This window comes from Hypanus sabinus, chromosome 8 (assembly GCF_030144855.1).
Source record: "Hypanus sabinus isolate sHypSab1 chromosome 8, sHypSab1.hap1, whole genome shotgun sequence".
Classification (NCBI taxonomy): domain Eukaryota; kingdom Metazoa; phylum Chordata; class Chondrichthyes; order Myliobatiformes; family Dasyatidae; genus Hypanus; species Hypanus sabinus.
In genome coordinates, this window is record NC_082713.1 from 22,117,554 (window position 1) to 22,139,016 (window position 21,463).

General features: G+C 42.3%; 1 protein-coding gene across 1 annotated transcript in view; it reads right to left on the minus strand.

The window, feature by feature from the left end:
- LOC132397967 (phosphatidylinositol 3,4,5-trisphosphate 5-phosphatase 2-like) overlaps window positions 1-21,463 on the minus strand; it is a 170,698-nt gene that overhangs the window by 13,424 nt on the left and 135,811 nt on the right. Inside the window, exons 22-25 of the mRNA XM_059976816.1 lie at window positions 19,336-19,424; window positions 15,715-15,802; window positions 12,022-12,177; window positions 9,852-9,933 (exon numbers count right to left, since the gene is read on the minus strand). Coding sequence (XP_059832799.1) covers window positions 9,852-9,933; window positions 12,022-12,177; window positions 15,715-15,802; window positions 19,336-19,424 — 415 coding nt within the window. The remainder of the gene's footprint in view (window positions 1-9,851; window positions 9,934-12,021; window positions 12,178-15,714; window positions 15,803-19,335; window positions 19,425-21,463) is intronic.

Consider the following 21,463-nt stretch of genomic DNA (forward strand, 5'->3'; position numbering starts at 1 on the left):
AGTGGAGAGGCAAGATGGCCAGTATGAAGAAGGGAAGGGAGGAAGGGAAGTGTTGAGACAGTTATGAGCGTTGAGATGATGCAGGAGTAAGATGAAGTGCAGTAGTGCAGTTTCAAAGAGACAGCACAGGTATAATGGGCCAAATGCACTGTCGGTGGGCAGAATTTTATGATGCTCAGAGTCATACTACCTTACTTTGTGAAATAGTTGCAGAGGAAGGGAAAAGATCTGGAGTGCCAATTTTAAAAAAGCGAGCAGAGCCTTTTGGGATTTGTCTGCACAGTGGGATATTGCTTGGGTTAATATTAACTAATGTTAATTTCCAAGGGCCAATAAAAAGAAGTGGGGCTTGAGCAGAGCAGCCATTGTTGCAGGGGCGATTGAGCGAGTGGATAATGTCAGAGTGGTCAGGCTTTGGCTCAACAGGCTTGGGCAAGAAAGGGCACAGGCTAGAACTTGTTTGAGAATTACAAGGCACAACAAGTTTAGGCAGGATTGTAGGTTAGGCAGTAAGATGCTCCTCCTGTGGGATGTGAGGTCACAGGGTACCTAATGGTCTCCCAGATGACTACATTTGCAGGAAGTACACCCAATGCCAGCTCCCGACTGAAATAGAAAAGTAACTGGAGCTGGAGCTGGATGCACTCAGAACTACCTAGGTAGCTGGAAACTTCATAGATGAGTCTTTCACTCAGGTGGTCACACCCAGATAGTAGCTGGGTGACCACCAGAAGTGAGGGGAGTAAGAAGTCAATGCAGGGCTCTGCTGTATCCATCCCCCTCAGCAACAAGTATGCCCCTGTGGATACTGCTGGGGGTGGGGTGATAATCTTATCAGGGCACAGCAACAGCAGGCAGGCCAGTGGAACTTTGGCCAACTCTGAGGCTCAGCAGGGAAGGGGAAAGTCAATCAGAGCAGTAATGATAGGAGGTTTGACAGGAGGACAGAAAATGAAGGTGTGTTGCCTCCCAGCTGCTAGGGTCTGGGATATCTCAAAGCAGCTGCAGAAGGGTGAGTGAGAAGCCAGAGGATGTAGTGTACAATGATACCAATGAGATGGGTAGAAAGGAGTAAAAGATCCTGCACAGTGAATATAGTGAGGTAGGAAAAAAGCTGAAGAACATGACCTCCAAGGTAGGAAACTCTAGATTATTCCCAGTGCTATGTACCGGTCAGGGCAAGAAAGGCTGATGATACAGGTGAATGAGTGGGTGAGGAAGTGGTGCGGGCGGCAAGGTTTCAGATTTAGAGTCACAGAGTGACAGAAAAATACAGCACATAAACAATCCCTTCAGCCCATCTAGTCCATACTGAGCATTTAAACTGCCCACTCCTATCGACCTGCACTCAGACCACAGCCCTCCATACCCTACTATCCACGTACCTGTCCAAACTTTTCTTAAATGTTGAGATTAACTCACATGTACCACTTGCGCTGGCGGCTTGTTCCCAACTCATGACCTCTGTAAGAAGTTACCCCTCATGTGCCCCTTAAACATTTCACCTTTCAACTTTAACCCATAACCGCTGCTTGTAGTCCCTCCCAATCTCAGTGGGGAAAAAGCCTGCTTGCATTTACCCTATCTATACCCCTCATAATTTTGTATACCTCTATCAAATCTCCCTTCAATCTTTTATGTTCCAGGAAAAAATCCCAATGATCTTTCTCTTCTAGGGACGGTATGACCTGTACAAAAAGGATAGGTTACATATGAAACGGATGGGAACCAGCATCCCTGTGGGCAGGTTTGCCCGAGCTGCTGGGGATGGTTTAAATTAAATTGGCAGTGGATGGAAACTGGAGTGATAGGGCTGAGCACGGTATACGACTAGATGCAGCGTGTAGTGAGACTGCAAGAATGGATGGGCAAAATAGTAGTCGGTGGGGTGAGGTAAAGTGTAACAGGAGACCAAAATCGAAAAGGGTGATGAATACAGCACTGAAGGTGTTATAATTGAAGGTATATGGAATTAGGTATAGATTGGCAAGTATGACATTGTGGCACCACTGAACGATGGCTGAAAGAAGATCATAGCTCAGTGATTAATATCCAAGGATGTGCCTTGTATTGAAAGCACCGGCAAGTAGGCAGAAAGGATCAGGCTGCTCTGTTGGTAAAAATAAATCAAATGTTTAAAAAGAGGTGGCATGGGATCAAAATATGTAGAATCATTGTGAGTAGAATTTAGAAACTGCAAGGGTAAAAAGACACTAATGGGAGCTATAAACAGGCCTCCATACAGAATCCAGGATGTGGGATATAGATTTCAATGGTAATTAGAAAGGATATGTCAAAAGAGCGGTATTACATTAGTCATGGGGAGTTTTAATATGCAGGTAGATTGGAAAAATCGGATGGTGCTGAATCCCAAGAGAGGCAATTTGTAGAATGCCTACAGCATGGCTTTTTGGAGCAGGTTGTTACTGAGCCCACTAAGGGAAAGGCAATTCTAGATTGGGCCTTATGTAATGGACCAGATTTGACTGGGGAGATTAAGGTAAAGGAAACCTTGGGAGGCAGTGATCATAATATGATATTATCCACAAGATCATTCAGGGAGGCGGACTGAAGTTAAGATGGCACTAAACAGTGACTCCTTTGCTTGCATTTTTGGAAACAGCTCTATTTCCATCTTTAATATCTTTATTTTACCCTTTCAGGGTTCTTTTGAAGACCCTGACCTGGAGTTACACACTGACTTTGGTTCTTTGTGGGAATGGGACCTGTTTCTCAGGGTTTCAGGACTGACCATTGTTCGGCATGCCAAGGGTTCAGCCTGAGAGTCCGACTTGGATTTGGAAGCCTATGATCTCAGGGCCCTGGAGACGGACAGATCAAGGGTCGGTTTCACGGCAGGAGACCCATGTGTCGTCAGTTGAGTTAGAATCTACTGCTGTGTGCCCAAAGACTGGGGATCATTGTGATCTTCAGGCACAGAGCTAAAAAAAAATGACGCAACAGACTTTTAACATTGTAAACCAATGAGTTGTTTGCTATGTCTCCCTGCTCACTGCAAAACAGAGACACCTCCTTCTCCCTTATCAGGGAGAGAGAAAACCTGTGGGATGTCGAATGTTGGGTTAAGTGCAAAGTCTTTGGGGTAACTGCAAGTCTGTGTCTTTGCTATTGCATTGCTCAGGCTTGAGTGCTAGGCGGTGGTGCCAATGCCTGCTTTTTTTTTTTGCTGGTGGGGGATTGTTGTTTGCTGCCTATTACATGCGGGAGGGAGAGGAGCTGGGGGCACTTTGGTGTTCTTACATTTAACCATCGTTCATTCTTTGGGACACTTCTCTGTTTTCATGAATGGTTGCGAAGAAAAAGCATTTCAGGATGTGTATTGTATACATTTCTCTGACATTAAATGTACCTTTGAACCTCTGAAGACATTTTGAGAGAGAGAAGATAAAGTCAGATGTGCCTTTATTTCAGTGGAGTAAAGGGAATTGCAGAGGCGTGAAAGAGAAGCTGGCCAAAGTTAATTGGAAGGGGACACTAGTGTTTTCTTCATTGTGGAAGACTCTAGCAGAATGCCAGAAATTCAAGAGTGTTGGGGGAAGAAGTGAGTATAGTTGCTATTACTAAGGAGTTGGTGCTTCATATGCTAAAGGTTCTAAAGTTATCTAAGTCACTCAGACCAAATAGACTACAACCCAACGCTTTGAAAGAAGTAGCTGAAGAGATTGTATTGATCTTCCAAGAACCACTAGATTCTGGAATGGTTCCAGTCTCATTGGGGTGAATCATTGTCTGAGCCAATAAAAAGAAAGGATGTGTAAGCGGAGTGGCCATTTTGGGAGAGGGGCCGGGTTAGAATAGTTCAACTGCAGGCTCTAACTAAACTTCCAGGAAGTTTAATTTTTGCTAGTACATAGCTAGTGTGCTATGAATGGGTCCACAGTTAGCGGTATGTTCCTTGTGTGAGATGTGGGAACTTTGGGAGACCTCCATTCTTCCTAATAACTACATCTGCATGAAGTGCATCTGGCAGCAGCTCTTCAGAGGCCATGTTAAGGATATGGAGCTGCTGCTTGATGAACTTCGGCTCATACAGGAGAATGAGGAGGAGACAGAGAGGAGCTAAAGGGAAGTAGCCACCTGTAAATTGCAGGAGGCGGGTACTTATGTGACTGTCCGGAGAGGGAAAGGAAATAGGCAGCCAGTGAACAGTACCCCTGTGGCTCATCCCCTAAATAATAAGTATATCACTTTGGATACTTCTGGGAATGAAGCGAGTAGGTTTTTGGCACTGTGTCTGGCTCAATGCTTCAGAAGGGAAGGAGGGAGAAGAGCAGGATAGGTAATTTGTTGGTTAGGGGAACAAAAAGATAAGAATGAGATTCCCAGTGGTTTGTAGCTTTCTGGTTTGTACCATAGTCAGGGACATCTTGGATCGAGTCCACAGCATTTTTACGTAGGAGGGCGAGTAATCAGAGCTCGTGGTCCATGTCAGTACCAAAGGCAGCGGAAGGATGGGTAATAAGGTCTTGCAAGGTGAGTTCAGGGAGCTAGGTGTTACGTTAAAGAACAGAACTTCCAGGATTCCTACCCATGCCACATTCTAGTAAGGGCAGAAATAGGAAGTATTAACACATGCTTAACACATGGCTAAGGAATTGGTGCTGGAGGGAGGGCTTCGATTTTTTGTATCAGTAGTCTCTGTTCCAGGGAAGGTTAGACCTTTACAGAAGGGATGGTTGACACCTGAACTGGAGGGGTTTTAATATCCTGGCAGGAAACTTAGATAGTACTGTATGGAGGCTGGGGGTGGAGCGGAGGGGAGTGTGGTAAACTATGTATACCTGTCTGGACACGCCCCTCTGCTGACTGCTCCTGTGGCTCCTCCCACAGACCCCTGTATAAAGGCGATTGGAGGCACTGCTCCTCCCTCAGTCTCCAAGATGTTGTGGTCCCTTTTGCTGCTAATAAAAGCCTATTGTTCACCTCCCGTCTCCAAGAGTTATTGATGGTGCATCAGGGAGAGGGGAAAGAGGGAGGGTTTAAACTTGAGTCGCAGGGTAATGGGGACCAGAGCACCAGGACAGATAATGGTGTGGTTGTTAGGCCTACAGACAAAGTCAGGAAGCAAGAAGTCAAACATGGTGGGACTAATGTTCTAATTTCAGTGCAAAGATTATTGTAGGTAAGTTAGTTGATCTTAGGGCATGGATCAGCATGTGTAATTATGACATTGTAGCCATTAGCAAGACTTGTTTGTGGGAGGGGGCAGGACTGGCAGCTCAATGGAAAAAGGTTCCATTGTTTTGGACCTGACAGACCGGGAGTAATTAAAGGTGGAGGGGTGTTATTACTAGTCAGGGAAAATATCACAGCAGTGCTCTGTCAGAACAGACACAAGAGCTCATCTAGTGAGGTTTTACAAGTAGAAATGAGGAATAAGTCAGGTACTTGAGTGACTGTCAGGAAAGGGAAAGGGAATAGGCAGCCTCTGCAGAGTAGTCCTGTGGCTGTTAATAGGATTATGTTTTACACCACACAATAGTCCGCAGGATCTCTGTAGAGAGATCACAGACTGCTGCAAGAAACATAAGGTTGTGATAGTAGGTGTTTTGAACTTTGCATATATTAAATTGGACTCCAAACTGTAAAATGGCAAGATGGGAAAATGTCTGTCAAATGCATTCAGCAAAGCTTCTTGAATCAGTACATAGAAGTCCCAACTAGAGAGAGTGCAATAGCAGATCTCTTGTTAGGGAATGAGACAGAACAAGCAACAGAAGTTTGTGTAGGGGATCACTTAGCATCTAATGGTCATAATGCCATGAGTTTCAAGGTAATTATGGAAAAGGATATGTCTGGTGGTCAGGCTGAAATTCTAAATTGGAGAAAGGCCAATTTTGATGATATCAGAAATCATTTTTGTGAATCTCCTTTAAACCCTCTCCAAAGTCAGCACATCCTTTCTTAGATAAGGGGCCCAAAACTGCTCACAATACTGTAAGAGAGGCTTCACCAGTGTTTCATAAAGCCTCAGCATTGCATGTTTGCTATTACCAGCAGAAGGATAGCAAAGGAAAAAACTGGCCCTCTGGAAGATCAGAGTGGTAATCTATGCCTGGAGCTGAAAGAGATGAGGGTGTTGGGGGATCCTAAATGGATGTTTTGAGAGACCAACACAGAGTCTATAGATGTGAGGAAATACAGTAGTGCAGTCCTGGACCCTAGACAGATTACAGAGGAGCAGGTGTTTGCTACTTTGGGGCAAATAAGGGTGGATAAATCACCAGGCCCTGACAAGGTGTTCTCTCGGACCCTATGGAAGAGTAGTGCAGAAATTGAAGGGGCCTAAGCAGAAATATTTTAAAAATTCCTTAACCATGGGTGAGTTGCTGAAGCATTGGAGTTAATGTTCTGTTCTTTAAGAAAGACTCTAAGAATAAGCTAGGAAATTATAAGCCGATTAACCTGATATCAGTAGTAGAAAGTTATTGGAAGGTATTTTAAAGGACTGGATACATAATTGTTTGGATAAACTGGGACTCATTCAGGATAGTCAACACAACTGTATGCATGGTAAATTGTGTCTAACCAATCTTACAGAGTTTTTCAGGGAAGTTAGCAGGAAAGTAGATGAAGGCTGATGTTGTCTACATGGACTTTAGCAAGGCCTTTGAAAAGGTCCTAAGAGGAGATTGGTCAAGACAATCCAGTCGCTTGGCATTCAAGATGAGATAGTAAATTGGATTAGACATCGGCTTTGTGGGAGAAGCCAGAGGATGGTGGTAGATGGTTGCCTCTCTCACTGGGGACCACATAGACTGGTATGCAACAGGATTTGGTCCTGGGTCCATTATTGTTTGTCATCTATATCAGGGATCTGGATGATAAGGTGGTAAACTGGATCAACTAATTTGAGATGGCATTAAGATTGGGGGCCTTTGGGATGGACAACCATGGCAGGTCTTGCATGGTGAGTAGTAGGGCATAGAATGGAGGGATCTGGGAATACAGATCCATAATTCCTGGAATGTGGTGTCACAGGTTGACAGGGTTATAAATAATGCTTTTGGCACAATGGCCTTCATGAATCAAAGTATTGAGAACAGGAGATGGGGTGATATTTTGAAGTTGTATAAGACTTTGGTGAGGCCTAATTTGGAGTATTGTATGCCGTTTTGGTCACCTACCTACAGGAAAGATGTAAGCAGATTGAATAAGTGCAGAGAAAATTTATAAGGATTTTGCCGGGACGAAGGCAAGGGTTATAGGGTAAGTTCACTATGTTAGGACATAGAAGATTGAGGGGGAGAGTTAACAGAGGAATTTAAAATTAGAAGGGGTATTGATAGGGTAACTGCAAGCAGGCTTTTTTCTACATGAGGTTGTGTGAACCTACAAATAGTGGTCATGGGTTAAGGGTGAAAGGAGAAATATTTCAGGGCAATGTGAGGGGGAACTTCTTCACTCAGAGGGTAGTGAGAGTGTGGAAAGAAATGCCAGCACAAGTGGTGGATATAGGGTCAATTTCAATATTTAAGATAAATTTGGGTGAGTACATATATGAGAGGGGTATGGAGTGCAATGGTCCAGGTGCAGGTTGATGCAACTAGTCAGATTAATGTGTAACAAATGTGCTGCAACTCTGAGGGGCCGAAGGGTACAAAGTCGCCTCCTTTTTGAGAATTGCAAGATCGCTATTAATTCAGGTCTGGGACCCAGGAAATGAGAGAGGGACATCCAGAATCCACAAGGTTTGGAATGTGTCCTGGCCTCAACGAAACAAAACCATTGATAATGGCTATTGTCTCTTGGAGACGAAATTGTGTATTGAGTACTGTACTATTCATTGATGCCCCTCAGGGAACGACCAGAGTGGGCTGGTTGAGGGATTGCATCATCCCAACCTGATTGACATCTGAGACCCCGTGAGTAAGGATAAAAGAGGGTCTGGGGAACAACCCCTTTAGACGCACCAGGAGAAACGCTAGAAATCCCGTGACAGCGTTTAATAGTGACAGCCGGTGGGGGCTCGTGTGCATCCTCCCTTGCCTGGGATTGGCAGGCTCACCACGGAAGAACGGCTTTAGCTAAAGGAGAGGCCACAAGTGAACGGCCACACCAACGAGACTCCGATGGATCGAAATCATAAAAGGAATCGGCAAGTTTTTCTCCCAAAACTCTCTCTCTCTCTCTCTCTCTCTCCAACCATTGTAAACCCAATGGTCCCCAAAGGCTGCAGCCTGCATGAACTGAGTGACTTTTATATTCCCATCAGACAATACATTATCCCCTAGACAATGATAGAGCTATTTCTTATTGACTATTATTATACCCGCACTTTTAGATTTAGTATTGACGACGTATATTATCTGTATATTTGCATTGATATTATTTTTGTGTATTTTTACTAATAAATATTGTTAAAAATAGTACCATCAGACTTCAACGGACCTCTCTATCTTTGCTGGTAAGTGACCCAGTTACGGGGTTCGTAACAAATGTTTTGGCTCAGACTAGATGGGCTGAAAGTCCTGTTACTGCGCTGTAGGGTTTTAAGACTCTATGACTCTAAATAGCAAGGAGGATAGACGGTGGGTGTTCCTAACTTGGATTTTCAGATGACCACACATAAGACTGCCTAACAAGATAAGAGCCTATGATATCACAGGAAAGATTCTAGCATGGATAGAAGATTGATTGGCAGGAGGCAAAGAGTTGATATAAAAGGGGCCTATTCTGGCTGGTTGCCAGTGACAAGTGGTATTCGCAAGGGTCAGTATTGGGACCACTTCTTGTCACATTATATGTCAGTGATTTGAATGACAGGCTTTATGGCCAGCTTTGCAGACAATGCAAAGATTGGTGGAGGGGCAAGGAGAGTTGAAGAAGCAGGAAGTCTGCAGAATGACTTGGACAGATGGGCAGAATGGGCAAAAAAGTAGCAGATGAAACATAGTGCAGGGAGATGCATGGTCATGCATTTTGTAGAAGGAGTTAAAGGTGTAGACTATTTTCTAAATGAGAACATTCAAAATTCAGAGTTCCAATGGATTTGGGATTCCCTGAAGGTAAACTTGCTGGATGAATCGGGATGAGGAAGACAAATGCAACGTTAGCATTCATTTCAAGAAATCTAGAATATAAGAACAAGGATATGATGTTGATGCTAAACAAGGCATTGGTCAGACTGCTCTTGCGGATATAGGCACCTTTTCTGAGAAGAGATGTGCTGACATTGGAGAGGTTTCAGAGAAGGCTCATGGGAATGATTTCAGGAATGAAAGTTTTAATGTTTGAGGAGTGTTTGATGGGCCTGTTCTCACTGAAATTTCAAAGAATGAGGGGAAGATCTCATTGAAACCTACTGAATATTGAAAGGTCTGGTTGAGGATGGATGTGGAGAGAATGTCTCCTGTAGCGGGCAAGTCTAGGAACAGAGGGCACAGCTTCAAAATAGAGGAATATCCATTTAGAACAGAGATAAGAAGGAATTTCTTTAGCCAGAAGGTGGTGAATCTGGGCAAATGCATTGCCATGCACAGCTGTGGAGGTCAAGTTATTTAGTATATTTAAAGCAGATATTCACCATTTCTTTGCTAGTCAGGGCATTAAACGTTATGTGGAGGAGAATGTGGTTGAGAGGGATAATAAATCAGCCATGATGGAATGATGGAGTAGACTCAATGGGCCAAAGGGCCTAATTCTTCTCCTATGTCTTATAGGATAAGCCTTACAAAGATATAAACTGGTTTAAGTCTTTAATCAAACTTAAAGAGAAAATTGTTGGGAAAGTGTCATTAGATTCAGGAGATAATTACACAACATGAGTGTGTTTTTAAGGAAAGATACAAGGTGCTTGCAATAAGAACCCCACAAATGAAACTGCTTACCCAATGCATTCCTGAATTGGCTTAGATGTTTGAGCTTTATCTTTCGAAGGTTTGGTCTCATCCCTTTCAGAACTGATCCATTCTGCACAGAAAGAAACACAGGTGAACTAATCATATGGCCTTACGTGGAACTGTGCCAACAATGGAACCAACTTTAATATTCCCCCTGTGTTCCATAAAATTTCAGATTTCAAATGAAAGTTGTTCAATTTCATTCAAATATCTGTATCTGACTAGACTGTTACAATGGGATTGAATGTGTCTCTTTGTAAAGAGCTGATAATATTACTGTGTTTAGCTTTCAGTATCCAACACAACTACTTGGCAACCAGCTCTCTCTTTCTCATGGTTTTTCTTGAACTTTTTTTGGACTGGAGGAAGGAACCAGAACCAATATGCATTTCTAAGCTCACAAGTTTCATACCTTGAGTGTTCTTCCTACCACCTGCTTCCTGTAAGGACTACTTCCTTTCTGCCTGTTTCTTAATTTCCAATGAAGGTCTCTGGTGATGAGATTTTCCACCTCTGTACTTTTAAGATTTCTTCCTTAACAGTGCCTTGCCCTTTATCATAATTGATAGGACTCTCAATTGCTTATGCTCTATTACTTTCACTTCTTTCAACACATCTCCTCCCACATACAGCTAAGATGGGACTTCCTTCCCCTCCCCTCTTAATCCACCAGCCACTACAGTCAATGTCCTGTGAACTCTGCCACTTTCAAACAGATTCCTACAGCTGACACATCTTCCCCGAATGCACCATTCCACGTGTGCCTCACTTGTTCATTTCCACCAATGCATAGTACCCTTCTCACTGCATCTTCCCTTGCAACCACAGGCATTGTAGCATCTGCCTCTTTCCAGGGACTGAAGCGTGGCTTGCCGTTGAAGCAGAAATTCATTTGCCCTTTTTCCAATTTAGTGTGTGGTACTTGCTGCTCAGAATGCTGTCTCCTCTATGTTGGAAAACCCAAACACAGACTGGATGACTGCTTTGCAGAACACATCCTTTTACTTGTAAACGGAAAGCAAGCAAACTGCAGATACAGTCTGAAATAAGAACAGAAAGTGCTGGAGGCACTCAGCAGTCCAGGGAGGGAAGAGAAACAAAGTTCAGATTTAGACTCAGATTAATTTATTTATCGCAAGTACATTTAAACATACAGTGAAATGAATCATTTGCATTAACAACCAATACAAACTAAGGATGTGCTGGAGGGAGCTCACAAGTGTCACCACACATTCCTGTGCCAACATAGCACGCCCAACTCCTTACTCAGCAGGCTAGGCAGCAAGTGTGGAAAGAATAAATTTAGTTAAAATTTCACTTTGGAAAACATGGATGTGTAACATGAACTCTGCTTTTTCTCTCTCCACAGATGCTGATTATCCTGCTGGGTATTTCCAGCATTACTTAGTTACATACCTGAAAGTTTCAGCAGTATTTTTTCTTACATCACTACTCTCATCCATCTCTCTACATAATCTGGCTAGTATATCTGCACCAGCCACATTAGCTCCAAAGACCCACCCCTAGTGTCCTTTCTTGATTGATATCAACATTAGTTTTAACTCTTCTTTATATGGGTATTCCCTCTTTTCCATTCTTAGTCTTAATACAATATTTCAACCTGAAACATCAGCAGTTTATTTCCTCACATGGATGCTGCTCAAACTACTGAGTACCGCCAGGAGATTGTTTGCGGCAGCACTAGTCTGCCGTGATCTCACCCTATCCCAGACACTCCTCTTTTCTCACCACCTCACCCTTTTCTCTGTAACCGAAAACATGCTTCAGTTCCAAATCTTCTTAGTTCTGATTATTTTACACATAGCTCCCTTTTTTCTCTCCTCAGAAGCTGCTAACCTGCTGAACAATTTTAGCCTTTTCTTTTTTTTATCTCACAATTCCTGCACATACAGTATGCTGTTTTATTGAACTCCTACAAACCAGCTGGCAGCGTCCGTTGAAATGAGCAGTCAACGGATGCTGCCCATCCGGCTGAGTTCATCTATCTGGTTTGTACGTGTTGATTTGACCACAGTGTCTGCAGTGTACTTTGTGCTTGCTGTTTTATTGACCTTGTTGCTTCAATCAAGTACGAGGAAACCTCTGAACTTTAGCAGCAGCAGGACATGCTGAGATTGTCACTGCCTGGAGGACTCACCGTAGAGGCGCTCCCGAGTCCGTTTGCGTTCTGCTGGAACAACGACCCTCATCGTCACACGGATAGATCCTGACTCATCTCCCAGGTGAGACAGGCCTGTTTCAAACCTCTGTGGTGTGCTCCCAATCAAGGATTTTAGTGCGATACAGCACTCTCCTGAAACACAGAGGAAGCAAGGTTTCAGCAGAGGTTAATGTAAAAAGCAAGATTTTTAATTACATGATTCACATATAAGGTACTCCTTAATGGTATTACAGTATATTAGATTTGCTGGATTTAGTGGTTATTTTAAATGTTTTTTGAGCTTTTGGTGTGTGATAGTTTTTCATGAATTAACTTTTGGTGATTTTAATTGGAGTGGGTGATAATGGGCAACTGAGATGGCTGCTTAGCCCAGAATGTGCACAGTAATTCCACCTATCTGTTTGTCCTTAGGTCAGAGATATATAACAACTCCAAAAGAAGGCTACCCATTGCCCATGCCTGAGTCTTCCCAGTTGGTGTCATGCCTTAATTGAAATCTTGGATGCTGGAGTCAAGTAGGTGGAGGGGTATGAGAATGGGAGGTGTGGTGTGGGAGTGCAATAATCCCCTTGGTACAGAACTTACATTTTATCCTTATTTAGTGGTGGTGGCCACCAGAATACAGACAGGAAGTATGTGTGTGAGGCCGGTGTTCTGTGCTCGGTGTCAGATGTGGTAAGTCCTGGAGACTCCCAGCCTCTCAGACGTCTACATCTGCGTCGGATGCATCGAGCTGCAACTCCTTAGGGACTATGTTTTTTCTGGTGGCCACCACCACTAAATAAGGTTAAAACGTAAGTTCTGTACCAAGGGGATTATTGCACCCCCACGCCACACCTCCCATTCTCATCCCCCGCCACCTACTTGAACATGTGTAAATGATATACGTTCATCCTTAATGTGGTTTATATGTGTCAGAAATGGGCAGCTTTCTTTGAATCCTTGCATTTGATCTACAGACTTGACCATTACTGTACTCATCCTGAATTGTGTGGACAGCCAGAGGCCTTTTTCCCAGGGCTGAAACGGCTAACATGAGGGGCATAGTTTTAAGGTGCTTGGAAGCAGGCACAAGGGGGATGTCAGAGGTAAGGCTTTCACACAGAGAGTGGTGGGTACATGGAATGAACTGCCAGTGATGGTGGTTGAGACAGATACAATAGGATCTTTTAGGTAAGTACATGGAGCTTAGGGCTAAAAATAAGGGCTATGCGGTAGGGAGTTTCTAGGCAGTTTCTAGAGTAGGTTACATGGTTGGCACAACAGTGTGGCTGATGGGCCTGTAATGTGCTGTAGATTTCTATGCTCTATGTTCTAATCAATAGGACTCTGGATTCCTGCTGAGGAAGTTACCGAGGGATAGTCTAGTTTTGTAAATTTATCTCTATAACCCAAGATACTGACACAACTTGAGGCCATAGGACAGAGAGTGATGAGTGACAGGATGATGTGTTTTCACACAGAATTTGAGTGAAAGAAAAATCATAAAACCAAAAGAAATTGCAGCAGAATTAGACCATTCAGTCCATCACATCTGCTTTGCCATTTGATCAAGGGTGATATATCTTCCCTCTCAACTTCACTCTCATGTCTTTTCTCAGTAACATTTGAAACCCCCACTAATCAAGAACCATCAACCTCAGATTTACGTATCCCCAAAGACTTGGAGTCCCCAACCATCTGTGCCAATGAATTCCACAGATTCACCATTCCCTGGCTAAAGAAATACCTCCTCATCACTTTTCTAGTGTATTGAGTCTGTGCCCTCTGCCATTGACTCCTCCACAAGAGGAAACATCATCTCTGACTCCACTCTATCTTGGCCTTTCAATATTCGACAGATTTCAATAAAATTCACACCACCATGTTCAGGAACAGTTATAACCTCACAGTCATCAGTCTTTTCACTCACCCCATATTGAACTGTCCCCACAACCCAGGGATTCATTTTCAAGGACTCTTCATCTCATGTTCTTGATATTTACTTCTTATTTATTTTTTATTGTGATTTTTATTTTCCATTTCGCATTTGCACAGTTTGTCGTCTTTGGCACTTTGGTTGGTTGTCTGTCTTGTGTGCATTTTTTATTGATTTAGATAGATAGATACTTTATTCATCCCCAAGGGGAAATTCAACATTTTTCCAGTGTCCCATACACTTATTGTAGCAAAACTAATTACATACAGTACTTAACTCAGTATAAATATGATATGCATCTAAAATCACCCTCCCAAAAAGCATTAATAAATAGCTTTTAAAAAGTTCTTAAATAGTTTACTAAAGTGCATTGAGTGGTAACTTAAGCTCAGTCCTAACCCCGGCACTTTAACATGTCTTGCCCCTGGTGGTTGAATTGTAGAGCCGAATGGCGTTGGGAAGTAATGATCTCTTCATCCTCTCTGAGGAGCATTGCATTGACAGCAACCTGCCGCTGAAGCTGCTTCTCTGTCTCTGGATGGTGCTGTGCAGAGGATGTTCAGGGTTTTCCATGATTGACCGTAGCCTACTCAGCGCCCTCTGCTCTGCCACTGATGTCATACTCTCCAGTTCTGTGCCCACGACAGAGCCCGCCTTCCTTACCAGCTTATTAAGACGTGAGGCGTCCCTCTTCTTAATGCTGCCTCCCCAGCATGCCACCACAAAGAAGAGGGCGCTCTCCACAACTGACCGATAGAACATCTTCAGCATCTCACTACAAACATTGAATGACGCCAGACTTCTGAGGAAGTCCAGTCGACTCTGTGCTTTCCTGCACAGGGCATCTGTGTTTCTTTGTATTTACTGAGGATGCCCACAAGAAAATGAATCTCAGTGTTCTATGTGGTGACATATATATGTTCTGATAATAGATTTAATTTGAACTTTGAACTTTGAATCCTGGGATTCTTTGGTTGTCTGCAATACATTGCAGAAGAGCAAGAGCAGGAGAGTTGGTGTACTCTGTTCTGGCAAGCAAGCAATATGACAAGGCTCCATTTTTGGAGGATCTATTTCAATTCAACCATCACCCTGGCTACATCCTCAGAAATACTGGAAGTCACATCTTAATGGGCACTTAAGAACCTTTATGTCATCTGGGGTCTCAGCTTACCTCAATGGCAGCAGTTGGTGTGATAAAGTCAGCTACTAATAAATTTCTAAGGAAGTCACCAAGGCTGCCAGAAAAGTACTAAACAAGAAGTGAAAGTCATCACTGACCATCAAAATTGAGCAACTCTGAAGCTGACATGAAAATATCAGTCTTGAAAGTAATTAACCCCTCATGATCTTTGTGCCAAATTGAGAACTCGCTAGCCCAAAATTCACAAATGGTGTGTGGCAAGTGGTCAGAGAGGAATGGCCGCTCAAACAGGAGAGCCCAATGTGACTGACACATAATCTCTGGCAAGCATTGAGCTTACCAGACACAGGAGGAGTCATGCAAAGCAGGCTTTCATCCTTTTATATCTTGCTAACGCATTGAAATTCATTCTTGATCACTAGCAGTAAGCTTGTAGAAGAGTGGTATTTATTGCTGCAGCAAAATGAATGTCATCAACACTTGGAAGGAAAGTATGAGACTGAGTGTTACTATCATGCATGCTTCATGCAGATTACTGAGGAAATTGTATGTCACCTTCTTATGTTCTTGATCCCATAAACATAATGTTAAAACAACTCAAACTTACCATAGGATTCGTATCCATCTGTGGATTTTATGGTCAGGAGGAGGTGTTGGTCTTGTAGATACTCAATATCAGAGAGAATTGGAGATAACTATTAAAAGCAAAACAGTATTAATTTATTTATTAAGATACAGCATGGAATAATCCTTTTTGCCCTTCAAGCCAAACCACCCAGCAACATCAGTCAGACAAATAGATGGATGTGAAATTTCTTCATTCAGACATAATGTACCTCTGGAATTCTCTTTCTCAATGGCTGTGCACACTCACTCAGAACACTTTTCTGGGTATTCAAAGAATTTGGGCCTGATGCCAGAAAATGGAACTGAGGTTAAGGATTAGCCACAATCTTATTGATTATTGAAGATTACAGGTTAGCTTCATTTGTCACGTGTGCATCGAAACTTACAGTGAAATATGCTGCATGTGTCTAATCAAATCAGCGAGGGTTTGTTGGGTAGCCCACAAGTACTGTCGCACTTCTAGTGCCAACATAGTAAGCTGATAACTTGATAACCCTTACTGTACATGTCTAGAATGCGGAAATAAACTGGAGCTCCTAGAGGAAAACCATGCAGTTACAGGGAGTATGTTCAAACTCTTTATAGGCAGTGGTGGGAATTGAATCCTGATCAGTGAAAGCTGGTGCTACAAAGTGAAGTGCCAACCGCTATGCCATCATGCCTACTCTTGTGCTAGCACATTGCCCTACCATGAAAAGAAGGGACAGATGACCTACTCCTGTTCCCAATTCTTATATTCTAATGTTTTTAAGAACCTGCAAACCACAGTGAAGGTAAAGGATTTACATCTATCCTAGTCTTAGATATGCTTTGTTTAGAACTACTTTTTCAATAAACACACACAAAATGCTGGTGGAACATGGCAGGCCAGGCAGCATCTATCTGAAGAAGCACATTAAAAGAGTTTTTTTTCTCTATTCTTACCAAAACTGGCCCATCAATTGCCTCATCACTAAATGCGGACACTAGATAGAAGGTTCCATGCTTCTGACGGAGTGACATTGATATATATAGTCAGGTGAGAATAACCCAAGACTCACAAGAGAACTTTGAAATACTGATGTACCTATGTTCTAAAAGGCAGTAGACACCACTACTGCAAGAGAAAAAGACTTAAATTATCTCCTAGGCAATGAGGGTAAGAATGGGATGATTTGAAAATTAAATGCATGGCTGAAGAATTGGAGCAGGTGGCAAGGTTTTGGATTTCAGGATAACTGCAATGTCTGCTGGGGAAGAAGTGACTAGTACAGAAGGAAGCGTTGCACCTGAACCTGAGGCAGAATCAGTAAATTTGCAGCCAGATTTGCTGGAGCTGTTGGAGAGGGTTTAAACTAATTTGGCAGGGGAATGGGAACCAGAGTGTTTGGGCTGAGAATGGGGTATCCAACTAGATGTGTTGTGCAGTAAGACTGTGAGGAAAGACAGGCAGGTAATAGGGCAAAATTACAGCAAGTGGGATGAGTTAACGGGGGACCAAAATTGAAAAGGGTGATGTATACAGGACTGAATACATGCAGTACACAGAATAAGGTAGATGATCTTGTACTGCAGTTAGAGATTAGCAGGTGTGATGTTGAGAGCATCGCTGAATTGTGGCTGAAAGAAGATCATAGTTGGGAACTTAACATCCAAGGGTACACATTGTATCAAAAGGATAGGCAAGTAGGCAGAGGAGTGGCTCTTTTGTTAAATAATGAAATCAGCTCCTTAGAAAGAGGTGACATAGGGTAGGAAGATGTAGAATTATTGTGGGTAGAGTTAAGAAATTACAAGGGTAAAAAGATTCTGCTGGGAGTTATATACAAGTCCCTGAACAGTAGCTTGGATGTGGGCTACAAATTACAATGGGAGATAGAAAAAGTATATAAAAAGGGCAATGTTGCAGTAGTCACAGGACATTTCAATATGCAGGTAGATTGGGAAATTCAGGTTAGTGCTGGATCCCAAGAGAGGAAAATTGTAGAATGCACAGCAGATGGCTTTTCAGAACAGCTTGTGGTTGAGCCCACTAAGGAATCGGCAATTCCAGCTTGGGTGTTACATAATTACTCCCATTTGATTAGGAAGATAAAGGTAAAGGAACCCTGTGGAGGCACTGATTATGATATGATCAAATTCACACTGCAGTTTGAGGAGAAACTAAAACTAAATGTTTAAGTATTACAGTGGAGTAAAAGCAATTACAGAGGCATGAGAGAGGAGCTGATAAAAGTTGACTGGAAGGAGAGATGAACAGGACTGATGGCAAACCAGCAATGGCTGGAGTTTCTGGGAGCAATTTGGAAGGTGCAAGATGAAGGTCCAAAGATGAAGAGGTATTCTAAAGGGAGGATGAGGCAACCGTGGGTGACAAAGGAAGTCAAAGACAGCATAAAAGCAAAAGAGAGGGCACATAACATAGCAGAAATAACTAGGAAGGTGAGGGATTGGGAAGCTTTTAAAAATCAATAAAAATCAATAAGATCAACTACAAATGGCATAAAGAGAGAAAAGATGAAATATTTAGGTATGCTAGCCAATAAAATAAAAGAAGATACAAAATGTTTCTTCAGATAAAGGGTAAAAGAGAGATGAGAGTGGATATCAGATTACTAGAAAATGGCACTGGTGAGGTTGTAATATAGAATTGGCGGAAGAAGTTAGTAAGTATTTTGCATCAGTCTTCACTGTGGAAGATACTAACAGAATGCCAGAAATGCAGGAGTGTCAAGGGGCAGAAGTGTGTGTCATTGCCATTACTAAGGACTGTTGGAAGCTGGAAAGCCTGAAGGTAGATAAGTCACCTGGACCAAATTGACTACACCTCAGGGTTCTGAAAGACGTAGCTGAAAAGGTTGTCAAGACATTAGTAATGACTTTTCAATAATCAATTCATTCTGTTATGGTTCAGAAGTACTGGAAAATTGCAAATGTGTCTCAACTCTTTCTGAAGGGAGAGAGGCAGAAGAAAGAAAAATACTAGCCTGACCTAATGGTTAATTTGCAGGTTGAGTTAATGATAATGTAATATTAGCATTGATTTCTGGAGGACTAGAATACAAAAGCAAAGACATAATGCTGAGACTTTATAAGGTATTGATCAGACCACTCTTGGAGTATTATGAGCAGTTTTATGCTCTTTAATTAAGAAAAGATGTGCTGGCGTTGGAGAAAGTCTAGAGATGCTGCATGAGAATGATCCCAGCAATGGAAGGGTTAACATAAGAGGAGCATTTATTCCCAGGAATGAAAGAGTTAACAGATGTGGAGCATTTGATGGCTCTGGGCCTGTACTCTATGGAGTTCGGGAGAATGAGCAGAATTGTGTTGAAACCTATTCAATTCTGGGAGCCTAGATAGAGTGAATGTGGAGATGTTTCATACAGTGAGGGAGTCTCGGACCAGAGGGCACAGTCTCAGAATAGAGGGGCATCCATTTGGAGCAAAGAAGAAGAAAAATTTCTTTAGCCAGATGATGGGGAATCTGTGGAATTCCTTGCCACAGAAGGCTATGGCAGGACAAGTCCTTTCACATTCATCAACTCTAGATATGACATTGATCTTACTGTACTATATTGAATTGTATTACCAGCTTTCATTAGGATAGGCTGCAACCTACCATTGGCAACTGGTGTGCAGACCATTCAATTCTCAGAAATCCATGTTTAATGCAGATCTGGGTGCCATTATCCAAACTCTTCTTGAACTCTGTGAAGGGAAAATGCATTTCTGATAATCCAACATTATTAACACATTTTCATACATATCTTTTCTGTTAAACCAAACTCCTACTAAATACATCTGGTTGGAGGAACTAAATGAATTCAGCAGATAGGAAAGAAATGTGATATTTCCAGTGAAAACCCTTCATCAGCATCTATTGACCCACCGAGTTACTTAAGTGGGTTACACATCTGCACTCTCTTGTGTCTCTTTACTAAGTACAACAAAGAAGAGGGAGGTTCCATGTATTCAGCTTAACTTGCTATTTATTAATAAATCAGCCCTGATGGAATGGCAGAGCAGACTTGATGGGCCGAGTATCCTATGTATTATGGTCCTATGGCCTATGTTCCATTTATAATAGTCATATTTACTTTAGTCATTTCAGTCTATAATCACACTTGAGAGACAAAGTTGCCTTTGGAAAGTGTTTGAAAAAAAGATCTGTCAGCTGGCAATTTTACTATTGCTTAAAAGCACTTCCTTTGAAGGTCAGAGGAAAACAATAGGCTAAATGTGTTATTTAAAGTGATTGAGCATATAGCTCTTTCAATATATTTGCGAAGCTTCTACCCTCAGCTAAAATGATGACAAATTTAGAACTCAGTGATATTGTCACATCATCGTTTCAGTGTGTGAGCACGTGGAAAGGGGCCTGTTTTGCTGTTGTTTGTTTCATTGTTCCTGCTTGTGTTGTTTTGCTGAACATTGTGTGCATTCTATGTTGGCACTGGGGCTGCACCAAGCACATCCTTGGCTGTGTTGGTTGTTAGCACAAATGATGCATTTCACTTTATTTTTCAATATATATGTGACAAATTGACTCTGAATTAGCATAAAAGCAAAGATGGTTGGAAGTGAATTAACTTATTCTGACTCAGATATGGACTGCTAATATTATTTTGCTATTGATTTCTTTCTACAAGTCTGTTTTTTTGGAGTGACCACTAAACTAATGAATTAGGTCTGATAAAGCAACAGTGAGTTTTAATAATGGACACAATTGAACAGCATTGTGGTGCAGAATTGAAGGAAGTAAATCATATACTGTAGATGCAGAAGATGGGTAGGAATGTACTATATATACTGCATAACTTAATGCTTCATTTGTCTAGTAATGGAAAATTCAAATCAGTTGATTTTAGTGTCCCTTTCTTAGTGGGAAAAATTTGAAGTCTTTGTTGAAGATAATCTGCTCAAGAAAATAGCATAGAGATAGAGAGGTGTTGAGTTTGCCAAGGAGGGCAATTGATGGGCAGTTAATATGTTAAATATAAAATGATAAAGCATCTTATTAAATGGACCTCACATTAACAACCATCATGACAGTAAGTCAGAATAGCTAATTTACACAGTCTAAACCAAGATTTTCTCAACCGGGGTACCACGAGAGGTTGCTAGAGTTCTGCGAGAGATAGTCATTAAAAAAATTATCATCCTTTTTTTGAACTTCACTCGATGCTCGATACTTGCACTCGCAGCGGTGGGCAGTGACCGGTCAGCCCCGTTAGTAATCTCGTTAGAGGTGTCTCAGCCCAGCAGGCAGTGTGCAATAGGACCATGTTTATTTGGTTGAGTCCATTCTCAGTTTTTGACGGAAGATAGGGGATGCCGTTGATAATTGATGAGCACTTTATTGCCCGATGGTAGGCTGATGAGGAGTGCTGTATTGCATAGGGGGAGCTCAGTAGGTTGATAATTGGTGAGCGCTGTATTGCACAGAGGAGAGGACTGTAGGTCGATGAGGAGCGTCAAGTTCATTTTCTGAGCATTGAATTGTCTCACCCAACTTGGGCTGTGACATCAGCCTCTCCCTCCTGAATTACTTCCTCCATCTTCCCCTTACATGCCACCAACTGTCTTACAGCAGCAAAGAAACTCTACTGGTGTAGAAAATTGGAGAGAATTTTTCATTGTAAAGACAATCCAGTCTGGTAATTTTTGAAGAGGAAATGTGAAATGGAAGAGGAAGACTTTATGCTTAGGCCTCCAGACAATTCTAATAAGAATCTTCTGAGCCATTT